We start from the raw sequence: 19,116 nt of genomic DNA, 5'->3' as shown, positions 1-19,116 counted from the left end.
TTCTAGTTTCAAAGCCCCCGATATCGAAGCAATTATTGAAGAAAGTTTTCCTTCGATAAAACTCGGTCAGCAGGGCCGTCTTAAGAGTATCATGGGCCCCCGGGCCAAGCGATTTTTCGGAGGCCCTACCTGGTAAATCCTAGAAAATTTCAACCGGATCTCATTTTTGTGAGGCCCCTCTTCTCTTGACGCACCCAGGCCGTGCCCGGGTGGGCCCATGCGTTAAGAATAGGCACTGTCTGTCAGCGTGAGTTTGTGTATTCATTATTGTTATTAATCCTATTATTTGAAAAATAAGCAGTATTTTTGTGTGTGTGAGCTGAATCTAATAAAGATTGACAAGAAAAAAGTTATGTAACATTTAAAAAATTTTATTGCATGTGAAATTCTTTTTCTGACAATTTCCTCATATGTATTTAAATTTCTGTCCTAACGCATGGGCCCACCCGGGGGCCTCAGAAAAACGAGAGGCAGTTGTATTTTTCGGGGATTTTCCATGTAGGGAATCAGAAAAATCACTTCGCTGTCGGGGCCCATGATGCTTTTAAAACCGCCCTGCCAGGAACCCAGAAGAGTTCTTAAATTTTTTGTTTACTAGACCGTGAAAAATCTGGTCTGGGGCCCATACCTAATTTTTTAAATCATTGTACCAAATTTCGTAGGCACCTATGCACAATTTGAGGCAGTGCCGTCTTGACGCATGGGCCAACCCGGGCACGGCGGCCTTGAATGAAGAGCGGGGGGGGGGGGGGAAGGTATAATGAGATATGGTTAAGATTTGCGAGATTATGCATGTGAAATTGGTAAGTAGGCATTTGCAGTCTGGATAGAGGGCTGAGCAAAATCAATTTTCCCGGGGGGGGGGACCCCATGATGCTTTTAATCCAGACCATCTCTGGGCCGTTTTTCCAGGAGAGAGAATGTGTAGCCCTGACTGACTTTCGCAAATTTTCAAAACCAATTTATTCGGTAAAAAAAAACAACATATTTTTTACGAAAAAGCCACACATTTGCAGGCTAGAATATTGTCAAACTGTAGTTCGCTTGTTGCTTCATAGATGGCAGCACAAGTTTGAATATTTTGGGCTACTTTTTGGCTACTACTTTTGGAGAGGAATTTGGCTGGAAATTTTTTAAGGACCTGGCAACTCTGCTGCCTCGTAAAGCCGCTTGAAAGCAAGGTTTCTATAAAGGTTCTTCTATCTTATAGAATATATAGGCTTGAAAGATCTTAATGCAGTTTTGACTGCCTCCAAAGCAGCTGCCTCAGACCAAAGCTGCATTAAGAGCAAAGCTGGTTATAAAGCTGCAAAACAAAGACATTGATTGATTGATTGGTTAAAGAGTAGCCAGCTTTGATTAAGAGTCATAACGTAACTTTCAAGCGGCTTTGTCCATCTGTAGATTTAATTATGGCTGCTGGTGATTTTGGTAAATATTTTCTTTTACCACCTTTCCGTTGATATAAACTTCATATCTGTCAACTTAAAATTTTATTGTATTTAATGCGATTTTTTTTTCATGAATACGATTACACGCTTTTGCTTTCAAAAATAAGTTAGATGTTTAATTTGGCAAAAAAGAAGTGTGAAAAATATTGTTATACGCCTAACTGGCAGAGAACCGCGTCTACCAACATTCAACTAGAAATGGCACCTCAATCCTTTAGCATCTATTTAATGGATGTATATTTTTCCGAAATTTGCATGCCATCGAACTCACTATGCTTTCATGAATTATACAGCATTTTATTTTTTTTAATCCAGGCCGAATTTTCTGAGTGAACTTGTGCCAAAAATTGAATCCACAATTCACACATTTTTGACGGATTTACAATAATAGAGCCAGACCTGCCAACTCGCCCGATTTAGGCGGGTGACTCCGGATTTTTCATCCTTCCTCCCGCTCTCCGAATTCGTTAAAATTTCTCCGGATTTTGGCAGAAAATTAGATTTTACGCGAGCTTTCCTGTTGTCGTGGCGTCAGTGATTACCGTCGTCGTTAGGGAAAACACCCATAGAGGACAGCCGTAGTAATTTCCATCGAGCAGCCTCTGTGATCCACTGTGTGTGTGATCGCATTTAAGCAAAGCTGCATTAAGAGCACTTTGTTTTCGTAGCGTTTATCGGCAATCATTTATCAGGGGCATGACCTTGGTTGCCGAAATTCCTGTATAATCGTTATTGTATGCCATTAACAGCGGTGCGGTAAACACGTTTTTTCGTCGGCAGCTTTGTAATTTGAATTTTTTTTTAATTGTTTCTTCCGATTAAACATCTTCAGAAAGAAAATATAAAACTTTAAGCTATATACAGCTAAATATAAAGCATTTAAGAGTTCATATATCCAAGATTATCAATCACTGATGGCATGCCCCCCCCCCCCCAAAGGGGTGGGCTGACAAGGCTCCAGCCAGTGCCGTCTTAACGCATGGGCCCACCCGGGCACCTTAAGAGAAGAGGGGCCTCACAAAAATAAGATCCGGTTGAAATTTTCTAGGATTTACCAGGTAGGGCCTCCGAAAAACCATTTGGCCCGGGTGCCCATGATACTCTTAAGACGGCCCTGGCTCCAGCCCTGGGGCCCAGTGTGATTTTAATCCTTTTTTTGTTTTTTCACGCTATAAATTCATCATGAAGGGGGCCCCCGTGAAAGATCCCAGCCTAGGGGCCCTGCTTCAGGATGTGGTGGGGGGCCATGACTGATAGCATCCACGAAAGGAAACACTTTATGAACAGTATGTAGATGTGATTTCTCTATTCTGCATTGAAAGACTGGCATGGAATTATATTCTGTTCGGGGGCAATGCAGGACCTGCCTTGGGGCGGAATGTAACTTTTTCTTAATTGATTAAAAAAAAATTTTATAATGAATTTTTTTTGATCGAGTCTATGAGAGGAGTCTCGGGAGAATTTCTGGATTTCAAAAGTTGGCACGTCTGCTAGACAATTATTTTCCGATATTTAAGTATCGACAATTTTTATGTGGTCCTTGTGGGAAGGAGGGGGGGGGGTACAACAGTGCTCCAGGCTGGGGACCCTCATGGCGGAAGTTGACTCATTTTGGAAGGGTGCTTGATGAATCTCATTGGCTTTTTCGTTGCTTAAAGATTTTAAAATTCCTCAGTAAGCTGGTGCTTTCACATGCCACTTTTCATATCGCTCTGAAGTGGGATGAAATAAGATATATATGAAGAGAGAAGAAAGGGTGGAGGAAGGCTTTGCCCCCCCCCCCCCCCTTCAGTATAAATATGTTCATAAACTTTTCCCTGATATTTAATTTTTAATAAAAAATTTGACTAATTCATAAATGCAGATCATGTGAAGCTGTTGTGACACATGCGGTAAGAAAAAATACATAATCACCACTTTGGGGGTGTGTACACCCCACTCGAAGCACCATCAGGTGATCATTCGAGTAATCACTGAGTTTGTTTCTTGTCCTGTAAACATGTGTAAATAAAGTCGCCTTTTCATGTGAGATAAAATGTATGTCTTTCTTGGTTGAAACTTCACACAACTGTCATACCGGCATAAGGTTATCTCACCTATAACCATTGGCGATATTGCAAAATGGGATAAAGATGGCGCATGTGTCAGCTTGCTGCATCCAATTGTTATAGGTGAGATGACCTTCAGTGTCGTCACAAGCTTTTTGTGGAGGTCTGTTATAGATGGTGTTAGGTTGGCTATCTCTGGTTTAAACTGTCGTGTTAAAAACCTATCAAAAATCTGAAATATTGATTTTCAATATGAAAATACACATTGTATATGACTGATGAAATCGAAGAATATATGGGTTGAAAGATAAGTGTTTTAAAAGTTCTTTTCCACTATATAGTAATACCTCAGCTAACAAAGCTAAAATGTGTTCGAGAATCACATTTGAGCGAATGTAACCAATAGGCTTTTTTGTTGGTTTTTTTCAAGTTTCGTAAAATATCTTCTATCAATTTTTTATAGTGTTATCCCGGCTTTAGGATTCTCCAAAAAAATTTTCGCAGTTTTTCCTTCATGTTTTTTTACAGCAATTTTTTTCCATTAAAGCAAAAACTTGTCAACCCTGTTTAAGACAATATCCTTATTGCGTATAACATTAGAAAATACATGTCCGAAACCAGTTATCTCAAAATTATGAAATCTTGTAGATGTATTTATGAAGAGATGGGAACATGGTCGCAACTAGATATTTTGGTGCCCCTTGTAATGTAGAAGTAGTTAAAGGGACAATTCAACGCTCCCTTCTGGTTCAGTGCCTGGGGCACCAGATCCGCCTAGTTGTGGCCCTGGATGGGAATTTGGAAAAAAATAGTTTAGAATATTGTCACTAGAGAGCTATTACTTTGAAAACATTAGGTATTTATGTCATCACACAGCAGCTGTTATAAAGCATTTAAAAAATTTGTTGCAATTCCCCTGTCAAGCCGCTGATGCTTGGAGAGAAACCTAACACATACTTCTGCTGGCAGTCACCGCTGAATGAACACTCATAACTGTTCTGAAATTAAGTTTATGCATTATCTAGTAATAAATATTTTATTTTAGCTCCCATGAGATCATTTTTTTTGTCAACTCCATCACTCATCAACAGGACATGTATTTAAAGATTTTGTTTTCAATATGCTTGCTACTCATCGTTTTGGTGTGATAATTTTACTAACAAAGCATGATCTTATAAACCTAATGTCAAAGGAGTAGCAAGCACTAAAAAACTAGATATATATACGCCATCTATATATTTCATTTATACAATTTCTGATCACAATGAATGAGCTGGCTACTGCTTTTATCGGTGAATGATGGAGCACTCTGACGATTAATCTGATTTTTTTTGAACAAATGATTATCGTACGCAATATGAATGTCTTTGAATCTTTGTACTTTCAAAGAGTAATTAACCATGAGTATATTTTTAATTTTTGTGTGTGCCTTGACTGTTGATGAAACTGTTGTGTACTTAGTTCTTTTTATTTTATTTCGTTTAGACTATGAGCACGATCTCGCAGTGGATAGAGTTGCATCTATAATTCTTGGAGCAAGAAATTGGTACAGTTTCAAATATCACCCAGGTGTGATACAAACAGTGAACATCAGATTGATACATGATGAAGCTGAAGTTGGCGTGTATATCAGTCACCAAAACCGTATATGTACATTTCAACTAAAACCGGGACTCCGATAAATTACCATGTCCATTGTATGGTCTCCATGAATAGAGCACAGCTCTGTCCTGTATGTGTATTCAGAAATTATAATTTTTCTAATTTATGTGGATCATTCTGAAGTGTACGAAACATGTTCGTGACTTTATAGTTTTTTTTACAAAATTTCAGCATTCTGGGTAGTAACTTACATTTTTTTTGTTTATGTAATTCTATCATGGTAATTAATTGTTTTAGATTGTATCTAATAATTTTTAAAAATCACTATTTGTAGCACTACTGGAAAATCCTGCTGCCCCAGCATGGAATGCATATTCGGGAAAGACCCTTTCACCTGCGTGTGCAGTTAGCAGCGATGGCTCATCAAAGCAATGCATCTGTATTTCAGCCTCAACCAAATATACCACATTGCCAAGGGAATGTTTCGCATCACAAAGATGGGGTTGAACAATTGCTACCACGAGAAATTAATGTACAATATGACTGGAAAGATTTCCCGAAGTAAGTATGGTCGACACTCATTATAATCATTTCATTGTAACGACTGATACAACAGGTCCCAAGTATTTCTCTGTTCCAGCCATGTTGTTTTTTATCCAATACAACGAATATTAAATATTGATTAATCCATTACAGTGCCTTAATTTGACTCGCCTGCCTCAGATTTTTGTTGTTTTTCCCTAAGAAAGGTACAAAATTTGTCATCGAATGGTTTGACCTTGACATTCGGAATCAAGCCACCAAACAACCCCTTTTCCAAAGTGGTGGTCCTCGTCTCCTGGTGCCACATGAATTTTGTTATCGAAGTGGGGATTTCACCGCTGACATATAATTGCCACCGTCCTTGGACTGCCACGATACGGGATCAATGTTTTCTTAAACAATGCTATATTCAAGCTTATTTCTGCAGGTTAGTTCTCACACTCTCACTAAACTGCTATTTTAATTTATATCAGATATTATTCTTTGTGTCTATCTCTCATCTGGTGTTTGAAGTTTTATGTACAGTGTGTTGCTAATTTTTTTCTACCATCATTCTTTTATTTAATATATGTTTCAAAGAAAACTTTTGTGCTTCGATACATGCACGGTAAATGACTATTAGTTGACTAGAAGATTATATTTAGAACAACCAGCTGGAGTAGCCTAGCTCAAAAGATAACCTTTTTACGACATTAGTAACATAACAGCAGCAGCAGCTTGCTGTTAGTAGGGGTTATTCACCCATCAGCTTCACTGAGTGAAGTGAGTAGACTGAACTGAACGAAGTTAGAGGAAGTGTCCTGCTTCTGGTTTATCCAGGCATATTTATACTAGCAGAGAACAGGTTTGTTCTCTGTGCACTGGAAGAATGTGTTCCGTCTGGTACATTGGGAAAACTATGGGTGTCATTTTGTTGATTTGCATATTGGCACGTAGAAACCGTTAGTTTGAGTATTCTGTAATTCTGGATGGCAACAAATTGGAATTTGTGGAACAAGCTGACCGGACATTCCCAATGATTTCGGTAGAGCTATTGGGGTGAGACCAAGACAAAGAATGTTTGGAACCAGCAGAGGGCCGCAGACCATAGGCGGAGATAGACTTAGAAGTCTGGGGGGGGGGGGCACGATGATGTCAATTCGTATATGCATATATACATTAGATCAGTCAACTTCACCTTTGACGCTGGTGGGCAATGCCCTCCCCCATATCTCCGCCCATGCCGCAGAGCTCTGCTAATTAGACAAGGTATTTGAATATACAGGGTGGACAAAAAGTCTGTAGAAACTTCAAAAATTCATAAAATCTGGAAAAATAATTGAAATAAAAAACGGTTTGCAGGGTTATCATTGCAAGGTATTATCATTGCATTAAACAGCCAATAGGTGGCGTTGGTACAAGCGTTTTTGGTGGAAATATATATGCAAATGAGACGGTTATAAGAACTTGCGCTTCTAACCCACAACCATATGTACAGTTGTAAACTGTGCATGTGAACAAGGCTGCACTCTTCCGTTGCTGGATTTGTGATTCGCCTGCAATGTGCTATCCTCTGTGGTGATTGGTCATGTGGAACACATACTGCTGTAATAAACGATTTGGAGGCATTCTTTTCTTTGACTTGTGTACGTTAGGGTCAGCTGTTTTTTAGTTGTTGTTTTTTTCCTGTCTTAAAAAAATTCTAGCGACCTAGCGATGCTAACCCTGCAAAATGTTTTTTATTTCAGTTATTTTTCCAGTTTCTACAGACTTTTTGCCCACCCTGTAATTATTTCATTACAAATGAATAATCATACATTAGATATAATGAATCGCAAAAATCATAACACAACTGAATCTTCACCTGGACCTAGCGTTAGCTAGTCAACAAGGGGGTTATTGTGGGTGACGAGACATCAGTAAAAACATAACATGAAATCCAAACCAAAGGGGCGATACCTTACACACTAAACCTAATGAATCAAATATTTTTTTGATATCTCTGATAAAATATATCTCTTGGTAACACTCTTCTCACTCACACACATATATCACAATACATAAATAAATCAGATGCTGGATGGCGGTTTAATCCCAAAACCTTCACAGAATGGTCTAACTCCAGACTGAGATAATGTTGAATCTATACCACAAAATAAGCAATGGGGGCATTTGTTACATTCCATGTGGTGATTGTCCTCTTGGTTATATAGGACAGACAAGGGACCCGCAAAAGCAATATTAAATAAACATGCTTGCTGTGTTAAGAATCAGGAATGTGAAAAATTGTCGCTCACTGTTGGCAAGAGGGCCATAGATTCGAATTTCAAGAAGCGAGAGTTTTTCACAAAGTCAAGTTCACAGTTGATTTAGATTTCTACGAAGGCACATATATTCGGGCCTTCAAAAATAGATAAACATAAAAAACACAGTAATTAGTCTTTTTTTTATGTTTTTATTATTAAAGTTTTTTATTATTTTGAGTTTGACTCGCTGTGCTTCATACTATGCAAACAGTAAAATGTAAAAAAAAAATTTTTTTAAATGGACCACACAGCGAAACTATCCGGTTCACATTGACTTGTGTAAATCACAAGATCTGATGTAAATATTTTGCACTGTGCTTTTGGAAGTGGTCTTGAAAAATCATTCTTAAAAAACTTGCACGTCTTCATAAATTGCTGTGCATTTTCAGAGAGAATTGACAGGCTGGACTCAAAGACTTAAAAAAAAAAATATAATTTTTATTGTGAGGAGAGGAAAAAAATTATTTGTGGTTGCTAGTACCCTCTTTTGGCCATAAATTGTCTTGTTATGAAGTCATTTCTGTCATTTTGCTTTGGCTCGAGTCAATCTTATAGGTTAGTTCTGTAAAAAAAAAAATTAAAAAAATTTTTAGGGATTTTTTTTACTATGCTATAATTATGTAGTCTAAGGGGAGTTACCTTTCCCTGTTCTACATTTTAGTCCACCTTTTTCTAATTTTTTGAGTAAGCCATGATTTTAACACTCTAGGATTGTAATTAAATCTGTAATAATGCCTTTACGTGTGGAACTTGCAATGTATTTAAGAACATGTTTAGCTTTCATCCAATCTTCTTTTGGAGGATTCTCTAGCTTGCGTGATAAAATTCCTATATTACATGATATATTGGGTCTGGTACTTACCATAAGCTACGTGATAGCTCCAACTGCTCTATGAGAAAATGTTTCATCTGCTTGTGATTGAAAACTATTTTCCTTTGGTGGCTCTTCCAGAATAGGTGCATGAACTGGTCTACAATTTTCCATATCAAATTTCTTTAACATCACCTTTGCATATGCTTGTTGACTAATTTGGATATTTCCATTGAAAACTTTGTCTCGAAGTTTTAAGAAGTATGGTGCTGGTTCACGTGAGACTTTAAATTTCATTTTCAACTACTGTTCAATAAAATTTAAAAAAAAATTGAATTTATTTTCAATTGTGCACTAATGAAATCATAGAGCCTATCACAATCTAATATCACAAAAAAGATTGCCCAAGAGAATGGTGTAAATGCAAATAGATATCAAAACTGATGAATTCAACTATCTGGATATTACTTTCGATTGCTTTACCTCTTAATGGAAATCTCAAGCAGTGGCAATAAGTAATAAATTGAAATTTATCAATATTAGAATCCACGTGTTGAAATATATCTCTCCAATCTTTCTACAAACAATATATTTTGCTTGGGTACTGCCAGTTATACAATATGCTATTGCAATTTGGGGTGGGGGAGGGCTATGACTAGTATCTATACAATCAAAAATGCTTTGCAAAAAAAAAATTAATGATGTATCCTAAAAAATCTCCATGATCCAGGGTTGCAAGAATGATTATAGACTCAATACTCAAAAACTTTACCTTATCAATAGAATAAGGTTCCGTTTCTTTGAATATATATACATTGGTAGTTTTAATCCTTACACACACATTCAGGTATTGAATGTGCTTTTAAGACCCCCCTGACCACACCATTCTTTGACCTTCAATTCATTTGCTCTAAACTGTTGTTATGCTGATCGATGATAGCAGTGGAGTGAAAAAAGGATAAACTCTTAACTCCTTTCAGGGGAAAAAGCAAAATGATAGAAGAAAGAATTTGGAAATTCTTGGGAAATGACGCATTGACTTTGTATACATCCAAACAATAGTTGGGGCGTTATAACCAGTTGGTGCTAAAACTGGTTTTTTACATTATAATCCCCTATATGGGGAGATTTGTGGTGCTAATGGGAGGGAGTTGTTGCTATAACGGGTCGACTGTATATGTGAAACATAATAAATATAGTGTTTCACACACATCAATAGTGAATTCTTTTATATTATCCGCTTTATGTAAATAAAGCTTAAATCACATATTTCAAATATTTTAAGTATTGGACTACTGTGAGCATGTCAAAAATATTAAAAGGATGGACTTTTTTCTTGTTAGGTGGAGCCACAAATAGACACAAATTTGATGTTTCTCCTCACCCATCTAGTCATACATCTTTGTATGACTATATCTTTGTATTCGATTTGGTCTATCCAACCAAAGAAGATGATTCTTTACAAGTTTCACCAAAAATTAAGGTTTGAATTTCAGCTATTTGCAACCTCATCAACTTCAGTTCATTGTGAATTTTTTTTTTGCTACTTATTCTGTGGCTTATTTCATAATTTAATATTTTTATCTATAACCATCATTTAAAATATTTTTCCTTCCATCTCTCAAGAACGATTTTCTTGATTCTTTCCTTTCACAACATTTTTTTATTTTATGTACATTTGTACCATGATCTTTAAGAAATACAAGAGGTGCTCGGAAAGTAAAGATGTAACGAGTATTATTTATTCGAAACATTTTTGTTTCTCAAAAAAAACAAATTTGTCACTAGTTTATGCAATGTTTTTTCTATGTAACTGTGCCACCATTGCCTCAAAATTTATTTGATCTGGCTACTCATTACTGTAAATAATATAAATCTGCCACTGACTGCTGAAACCGCATTGTAATTTCATTTTTATTCCACAATTGTGGTTGATGTGTTGTCTGTAAGATGTTTTTCCAGTTGGAGAAAAAAAAAGTTCCCCTGAGAACAAGATTCTTGCTGTATAAAAAACCAATCTTTGAAAAGTCATTGGTGCCGTTTGCTGTGTGAGCTCAAGCAGGACGACATCTTTTGTCATCATTACCTTCCATTTGTTTTGAATAGCTTGTTCCCCACTGAACTTCTCTCCTGTAACAGGGCCACAACTAAAGAAAGAACAAGCAGGTCTGTTCAGGGGAATATACCTTTAGGGGGCACAAAAATTTCCTTTCAAAAACTTGCTGTACAATTATTCTAACCAGTGTTACCGCTTGGAATACAGGCAAACTTGGATAATCAAAATAATCAAAACTTTTGGTTAATTTGAATTTTAGCAATTCTCCTTGCTTCTCCATTGAATGTTTAAATTATCTTTTTAATTTGATTTTTCCCTAATGTTTTGGATAATTCAAAGTTTCATTGAAATATATATATGTTATTTAAAATTAATTTTTACTGAATTTGTGGCCAACTGTTTTTTTTATGCTTTGATTTACTGATCTTTACATACATATAGCATTAAAACCTTGAAGAAAAAACTAATCGAAACAAAACTTGAACGTTTGTTGGCTGCAAAAAGCAATGCCTTCATTATCAGTCCCACACATGACCACATTTTGTCTTTCTGCAGGCAGCTGGAGTTTTACCTACCTTGTGAGCAACATTAGCACATTGCCAATTGAAGTTGCTAATGTTGCAACTCAGGAGATAGTTTGGTTTGTGTGTATATATATATATGAATCTCTTCCCCCCCCCCCTTCCCCCAGACCAAATTTTTAAAAGCCAGAGTAATGAAATTGGGTTTACTTTTCTCTGGTAAAACGTGTTGGAGATTCATTTCTCTCTAGCATTATTGGGTTTTTTTTTTGTTTTCAGAATATCAAATGTAGCTCAGCAAAATTTTCATATGTCCACACAAGGTTTCACTATAAATTATGAAAATTCCACTTTCCTGAGTTCAACAAAAGAAATATCACATTTCTAAATGTATTAATTGCTGTGTGTGTGCGGTATTGCTGGTGCATTTAAATAGTTCGAATTGTTTTATATTAATATTTTACTAAATTTTGTTCAGGGAAATGTTTTAAAAACTTGAGTCAACTACGTAAATTTTTTACGTTTCTGATATTTATTTTAGGTGGAAGTTGGTGAACAAGAAAGTAGAACTCATCAAGCTCCACCCAGTCCTGCATTATTAAGCTCCCGCTTATGAGATTCATCTATGCCTGATTGTTAGTGAAATTGCTTTTATATCTTTGTCTAGCTAGTTTGGAAAAATTTTTTGTTTGCATTTCCTCATCTAAATTAGAGCATCAAACACTGAGAATATTAATAACAGTTGGAACATGGTGTAATTTGGTAAAATATATGCATCCACGAGTGTATTAAGCATTACTTCCATGAATGCACACAAATAGCACTGCCTGTTAATCAAGATGCTGTGGAATATTTCTACCCAACTTACTTCAAGTTTTTATATAATTGAGGTGGTCAAGCCACTTATTATCAGAGTTCAATAAATTTTGTGAAAATGCTAGATATTTGTGAAATTTAATTCCAAACTGTGGCTTATAAAGGCAGTTCAAACAGATGAGAAGTGAAATTTGTGTTCAAAATGTGTTAATTCTTTGTTGAAATAAATATATTTTTTGCAAATTCTTGCATTTCAATTTTACAAGCCAAAAAAGGATTTGTTAGATATTTTTGTTGTGTGTGCTGTACAGCTGATGCCTCCACAGAGCAGTGAGAAATAACCTTATGGTGACTTGGAAGTTCCCAATTAATCATCTGTTGCACCTTCAATGATGATGTATGGGTGTTCGGCTGAAGTTGGTTTTCTGTGGTTTTCCAACTTCAAGGCGTGAATGTGAGCCACAATCTCCTATTTTAAAATATATATATCTGCAGAGAGCAATTAGGCCTACAAAATTTAAAAATTGACACAATACGAAACAAGCAAAATAACCGTTTCTTCTGAATTCAAAAGACAAATGGCAGCAAAACAGTCCCATGGGTCGCATATCTGATGCAGTTATTGATTTTAGATCACAGCTGAAAGAAGTTAGGAACTCCTGCTTTCTAGACCAAGGATTTTCATACCGCAAGAGCTTTTAGAAGAGAGTCACTTAATAAAATTATCTGAAAAAGCGGCACTGGTTAATTAAGTGACCCTCCGCATGTTCGAGTATCTCAGCATATTCGATTAGGAAAAATTATAGCAGGACACGAGTGATGTGAAAATAGTTAAGAGATGTGGGACTGCATCGCAGGTCACTTGAGTGATCTGGATAAATGTGCCATTTTTTCACCTATACAAACTTTGATTTGTGATTACAAACCACATCAGGTGCTCTGAGAGTCCTCTTTTGATCTGCGGGCAATGGGGTGAGCACCAAATGTGATCCGATAAAAAAAAGTATCGATACACACAATATCTGGGCTGACCATATTTTCTTCATGAAAAATACGGGAAACAAAAATTGGGATCCACATGGGATATCGCCCAAAATTTTCTAAAATGCAAGTTAGGTTGCTAATTGTAGCCAAAAAATTGTCAAATTTTGCTAAAATTGCTTAAAAATCGCCAATTTTAGTAAGTAGAAGCTTTCGCAAGATGCAATGTGTGAAAATTTAAAATTCAACAAACAAAACGCGTATGGTTCGACAAATATGTGGGATGAATCTATCTGGCAACCATGAAAAAAATCTCAGTTCTTGATTTCAAATGTTCAATTAAGCCTCAAAGAAAATGGGAAAACTTTATTTAAAAAAAGTTGGAACTTCCAAATTACGGAAATGTGCCTTAAAATACAGGTCGCACTATTCATACAAGTTTCTGGCCCTTCAGCGACAAAAATACTGAGTATCTGGGCTGCGGACTGAAAAGTTTGCACACACCACTGCTTGAGACAAACTGTGTTCAACATTTAGCGGAAGTGCAGGCCACTTCTTGATTTGAAACTGTGCAGTGGGTCACTTAATTAAATTGCCTGGAACAGGAATAAGGGTCACTAAAGTGATCTAGAAACGTTCTGCGGGCTGTTTGATCTGTAAATCTGCTGTGGGACACGTAGGGATGTGGAATTTGTCGTTTAGTTAGTTCATTTTTACAAAATTAGGTTTGAGGGGTCACGAACCACATGAGGTGACTCCGAGGGCTACATTTGACCCGCGGGCGCATAAGCGGAAATAGACTTGGAAGTCTGGGGGGGAGGGGGGCGGAGAGATGTCAATTTACATATACATTAGATCAGTCGACTCCACCTTTGATGCTGGTGAATGCCCTCCCCCCGTATCTCCTCCCATGCGCGGGCGATGCTTTTGATCAGTGGTTCCCAATCTTTTTTCCTTCCCGTACCCCCCAGATCAATGCGACTTAACTTCCCGCACGCCCGTTGGATAAAACGTTTTCATCTGTTAGGACAATTCAGGTTTTTCTTCTGTAATTGATTTCATTTATTCGATTCTTCATCCAATAATTAATTTATTATTTTACTTATTGTGTAATGGCATTTCTGCTATGGCCAATAATTTATTTTGGCTTCAATTTTTTGTTTGGTAATTCAAAAGCCAAACTAAAAACTTTTATTTTTGAGATTTCGAAAAAAAAATGCATTGAATGTGTGAATTCATGTATTGATTCCGGCCGCAACAACTATAAATTAATGTTTCTTTGATACTTGACTGAATTTTTTGACGTTTTTCCTGAGTTGTGTTCTTGATGGTATCAAATCTAAACGCGAGGTAGTTTGGGTAAATAACGGTATTTTTTTCTCAACAGAAATGGAAAACAAGTACGATTTCTAATCGAAAAAGAAACTTACAATGCAAAATTCGTATGTCGCATTTCTATGAGAAGTCAAAATATTGGTATGATTCATATTTTTTAGAAATGAAAAAATTCAATTTTATCAACATTGTTCAGGAAAATTAAAATCAGTCAACATTTAATTTTTTTTTCCATCTCGCACCCCCAAAAATGCTCTCCTGCACCCCTAGGGGTATGTGCATCCCCAGTTGGGCCCCCCAGAACTATTCCATTGCCCCCTTTGGGAAACGCTTTAGACCAACGGTGTTGAACATTTAGGGGAAATGCCAAAGGTCACTGAAGTGATCTGGAAACGTATCGCGGACTTCCTTTTCATCCGAACCGAGCACAACTCATTTCTATCGCCTTGGACAATTTAATACCTAGTTGTATAAAAGTGTGTAACAGTCTGAGTGCGTATCTAGTGCTGCCATCTATATTTCAGAAGTGAAACAGACCGTGGCACAATTCCAGATCACTTAAGTATCCCATGGCACATTCCCTGATAACTTAATTGACCGCGGCATATTAACAAATCATTGCGGCACTGTTCCGGATTATTCAAACAAACACCCATTTTTCGATTACGTAAGGGGCCCATTCAAGTATTACGCCAGCATTGATGAGGGAAGGGGCCTTCGGATTTGCTGACTTTTGAAGGAGGGAATGGTGGGTTGAATAATGCTTACGTCATCGAACACCTTTAAAAATATATGAAATATTTTTGATGTTATCTTTACTGAGTGTGGCAAAAACGAGAAAAACCTTTCCCTAGTTTGTGGGTAGCTGAACTAATAATATTCCCCTATATTGATAGTCCTCTATAGAGCCACTTTAGTGACCCTCTTAATGTTCCGCGGGTCCTTTAAGTGAACTGGAAATGTGTCCGGGCCACTACAGTGCTTTAGAAACGTGCCGCTTAAGTGCTCTGGAACTGTGCTGCGCATCACTCAAATGATCCGTAAGTATTTCGCGTATCACTTGAGTAATCTGGGAATGAGTCGTGATGTAGAACTGCACTGCAAGCCACTTAAGTGCTTTAAAACTGTGCCACATGTTTCTTAAGAGATCTATAAATGTGCCACCACACACGGGTCACTTAAGTGATCTGAAAATGTGCTACGGGCCGTTTAAATGCCCTGGAACTTGTGTCATAGCCCTTGGGTCACTCAAGCTATCTATCTGTTCCACCGAGTTCATTTTAACAAAGTTAGGTTTGGGGTGGCTGACCACATCAGATAATCCCAAGGGCGGGCCCGGGGCAATTCTCATTTTTTGCTTTTTCATGCTATAAATTAACTATAGAAGGGGGCTCGTGAAAAGTGTGATCGGGGACCTACTTCAAGATGTGGAGGGAGGGGGGGGGCACACTTGACCCCTCGGGTCATAATGGATTGAGCATAACTATATGGCAGAGAGGATGGGTCGCATTTCTTAAAGACAAATTTTGAGTTCTTAGCCTTCAAATAGCATTGAAATGAACAGAAATTTATCACAATAAATAATGTATTTTCTTTTCCGATATTTTCATTTTTTACAAATATTTTTTGCATCAAAAAAATAAATTCTTTGACCGTTTGGGGAAAATGCCCCCCCCCCCCCACGTGTCTCTGGTCCTATTGTGCGTTAGGAGGTTGGGGGGGTCAGAGCCGACGAAATTTTGCTGACGGGGGGGGGGGGGTCAAAAATGACTAAAAATCTGCTGAAGTAATACTTGAATGGTCCCAAACCAGTTACACTGGATACTCTGAAGAATCAAAGCCTTTTTGTATTTGGCTGACTGATGAAAAACAAATGGAAATATCTAGAAGTGTCAGGTTTTTAGAGACTTTCAGACCTCGATGGTGATCCCACGGCACATTCCCAGATAACTTAATTGACCATGGCATGTTAACAAATCAGCCCTCATTGTTCCAGATTAGACGAGCGGCCCATTTTCAGATCACTTAGGTGTCCCGCCGCGCATTCCAAGATTAAGCGGGTCGCGCTTTCCTAAAAAGGTTGAGCACTCTTTATGTATGCCATAGAAGACAACATCAATTGCAGCGCACATCTGATTGTTATGCTCACGTGTCTTGGTGTCTGTATTCACGACAATAGTCACAATTACGCTCTAAATAGCCATTCAATTTATTAGATGGTGATTGTATTCATCCGTAATTATTATTCACGTAGAGGAGCAAAGGTTAAATAATAATATGCTAAATTAAAATACGCGAGATGTCTATCTTGTCGATAGCACAGAAACGGAGGCCATGGCATACTCTTAACGGTCACAATAACGTGTGACGGTTGTGAAGGGCGTTTTTGTATTCGCGTGATTCGAATCAACAAATGCTTTTCTTGTACGAGCACATGCGTGGTGTCCCCTGAATAGACGAATTAAGAATGGGCGTATTTTGGTATGCGTGAAAGTGGCGGCGCGACTCTTATCAGATCGACTTCCTGTCGATTTAATCCGGTCATTAAGATCCTGGTGACAGATTGTGACTAAACACTCGCTTCTCTGGTCCACGTCTGTTCAAACGGTCGAGAATCACTGCCATGATTAATGCATAATCACCGCGGACTGTCTCGGGTTCTATTTTTCGATGGTTTCGTCACTGTGTGTGTGTGTGTGTCTTACGTTCGAGTTCGATAAGACATTTTCCCAGATAAACCTCGAATTTAAACTACCGTATATACTCGTGTATAAGCTGACCCCCCCCCCACCCCCACTTCAGGACCACCAAAACCGCAATAAATTGAAAACCCGTGTATAAGCCGACCTCCAAAAATCCGTGCATTTCAGAGAAAAAAATTATGCAAAATCAACAGCTTACGAAAATTTACGATAGAAAATATGATTCAAACTTTTTAATCCGTTTCTAGTCTCCAAGCTCGTCGTAATCCATCAGATTATCATAGGGGGCGCGGCATCTTCGTTTTTATCCTCATCTGGGCTGTCATCGCCATTGTCACTTTAAAAGAGGATATCATCTTCAGTTCCGTCCATCGCATTGCTGATGCAACACTTTTTGAAGGATCGGCGGAAACAGAATTCCACGCCTCATTGTACCCACTAGCACATGTCAGGTTGTACCCAGGCCAATGCCAGGTTTCTTCAAGGCACCACTTTTTTGTAGTTTCTTTATTATCGGAACTCATCCATTCGATCCACAAATTCCTTAAATAGTCTGAGTCTTGTCGATGCTCACATCTAAAGGCTGTACAATCGACGTTATCCCACGTAGTATCGAAGCCAATGATGTTTTCGATTTCTTTGCCTCGGCTTTGACATTATCGGCGGTTCCATGTGGGGTTTGAACATATCCCACATACCAATAATGCCGGTTTCTCGAACACTGCTGCAAAAATGACTACTGCCAATTGTGGGGGTCGATGTTTTCTCATCAAAAACTGACCCGAGTATAAGCCGACCCCCCCCCCCCTCCCAACTTGAGGAAAGAATTTTTCCACAAAAAAAACTCGGCTTATACACGAGTATATACGGTATATCTAATTTTTGTGCGGCTCCTGTTCTCTTGAGCCACCGGGCCGTGCCTGGGCCGACCACTTCGTTAAGACAGCACTGTAGTATGAATGCAATATGTAGGCTAAATCTTCGGAAACTTCGAAGTTGGAACTCAAAGAAAAATTCATTTCAAAATTGTTCATGATACTTTATTCATTTAAACGAGACAAATCAAATGATTGCAGACGTTTTGCAACTTTGATCAAAGCAAAAACATTTTTAATTTTGGGTATAACGATCGCGTGAACATTTGAAAATTGCACACACACAAGAGAGGAAAAGATCACTGGTTTGCTTTTTCTCGATTTCTCTTTAGGGTTACACTATTTTTATCCAGTTTCAAAAACGACAAGTTGTACATTTGGTGTACGTTCGGTGAATTTGACAGGATTTTGAAGTGACGTCATCAATCTTTTAAAGCGTTATTACGCATAATTCACTTTTTATCAATAAACTCGATCAGGGTATCGATGGAATTGCTAGCAAATTCGCAGATGACGTGAAGCTAATGGGGGTAATCGGAAATCAAAGCTCCAGACCAACTTAAACAGGATTGCAGCTTGGCCAAATGAATGGAGCATGACGTTTAGCGTTGACAAGTGAATGGCCGTTCATTTTGGTTCGAACAACCCACGGTTCTCTTACGAGTTGAATGGTGTCACTATTCCGGATGCAACTAAGGTCACCGATTTGGGAATTCTCATTGACGAGCGGCTTAGGTTTTCTGATCATTGTTCAGTGGTGGTCAAAAAATCGAATAGAATCTCTTCGCGTTCTTCTAAAGTCATTCTTTTGCTTTTCCGATTCTTATTTCGTCCTGGACTGGATTATGCTGTAAGGTTTTGGAGACCATACCTGCAGAGGGACATAGACTTGGTTGAAGGGGTACAGATAAGATCTACGCGTGTCCTTATTGGCACAAGGGGCTTGAGTTATGAAGAGAGACTTCATTTTTTGAATATGTTTACATTGGATGAACGCGGGTGTCGGGGAGATATGATCGAAGTGTTGAAAATTTTCAACTGGATGAATAGGATGGACTATGAGTTATTGGTACACCGTCAATCGACAATG

General features: G+C 37.9%; 1 protein-coding gene across 4 annotated transcripts; it reads left to right on the top strand.

Annotated features, from left to right (window-relative positions):
- Positions 1–1,288: 1,288 nt before the first annotated feature.
- Positions 1,289–12,373, top strand: LOC149077570 (uncharacterized). Of its 4 annotated transcripts, XR_016194162.1 has the most exons (6): positions 1,289–1,431; positions 4,985–5,231; positions 5,436–5,662; positions 5,847–6,071; positions 10,084–10,223; positions 11,859–12,373. XR_016194162.1 is itself a non-coding variant. In XM_089245135.1 (4 exons), exons 2-4 carry the CDS (start codon positions 5,533–5,535, stop codon positions 11,931–11,933), a joined length of 345 nt encoding a protein of 114 aa, XP_089101261.1. In that variant the 5' UTR covers positions 5,100–5,231; positions 5,436–5,532; the 3' UTR covers positions 11,934–12,068. The 4 variants fall into 4 exon arrangements, 2 of the variants coding, with proteins under 2 accessions (XP_089101261.1, XP_089101262.1); XR_016194163.1 differs by lacking the exons at positions 1,289–1,431; positions 5,847–6,071 and adding an exon at positions 2,147–2,235 and having other exon boundaries at positions 11,859–12,370; XM_089245135.1 differs by lacking the exons at positions 1,289–1,431; positions 5,847–6,071 and having other exon boundaries at positions 5,100–5,231; positions 11,859–12,068.
- The last annotated feature ends 6,743 nt before the right edge of the window (positions 12,374–19,116 follow it).

The sequence above is a fragment of the Pholcus phalangioides genome, unplaced genomic scaffold, assembly GCF_987345545.1.
Source record: "Pholcus phalangioides strain wild (caught in Gottingen) unplaced genomic scaffold, Ppha-v1.0 ptg000015l_1, whole genome shotgun sequence".
In the NCBI taxonomy this organism is placed as follows: domain Eukaryota; kingdom Metazoa; phylum Arthropoda; class Arachnida; order Araneae; family Pholcidae; genus Pholcus; species Pholcus phalangioides.
Note: the sequence above shows the minus strand (reverse complement) of the source record. Positions and strands in the feature narration are given on the sequence as shown.

What these genes read in the sequence shown, in the direction of transcription:
- LOC149077570 (XM_089245136.1), top strand. Translation starts at nt 5,533, where the DNA reads ATGCATCTGTATTTCAGCCTCAACCAAATATACCACATTGCCAAGGGA. An exon ending in GACTGGAAAGATTTCCCGAA is followed by an intron (nt 5,663 to 10,083) that starts GTAAGTATGGTC and finishes TTTTCTTGTTAG; the next exon opens with GTGGAGCCACAAATAGACAC. An exon ending in AAGTTTCACCAAAAATTAAG is followed by an intron (nt 10,224 to 11,858) that starts GTTTGAATTTCA and finishes TATTTATTTTAG; the next exon opens with GTGGAAGTTGGTGAACAAGA.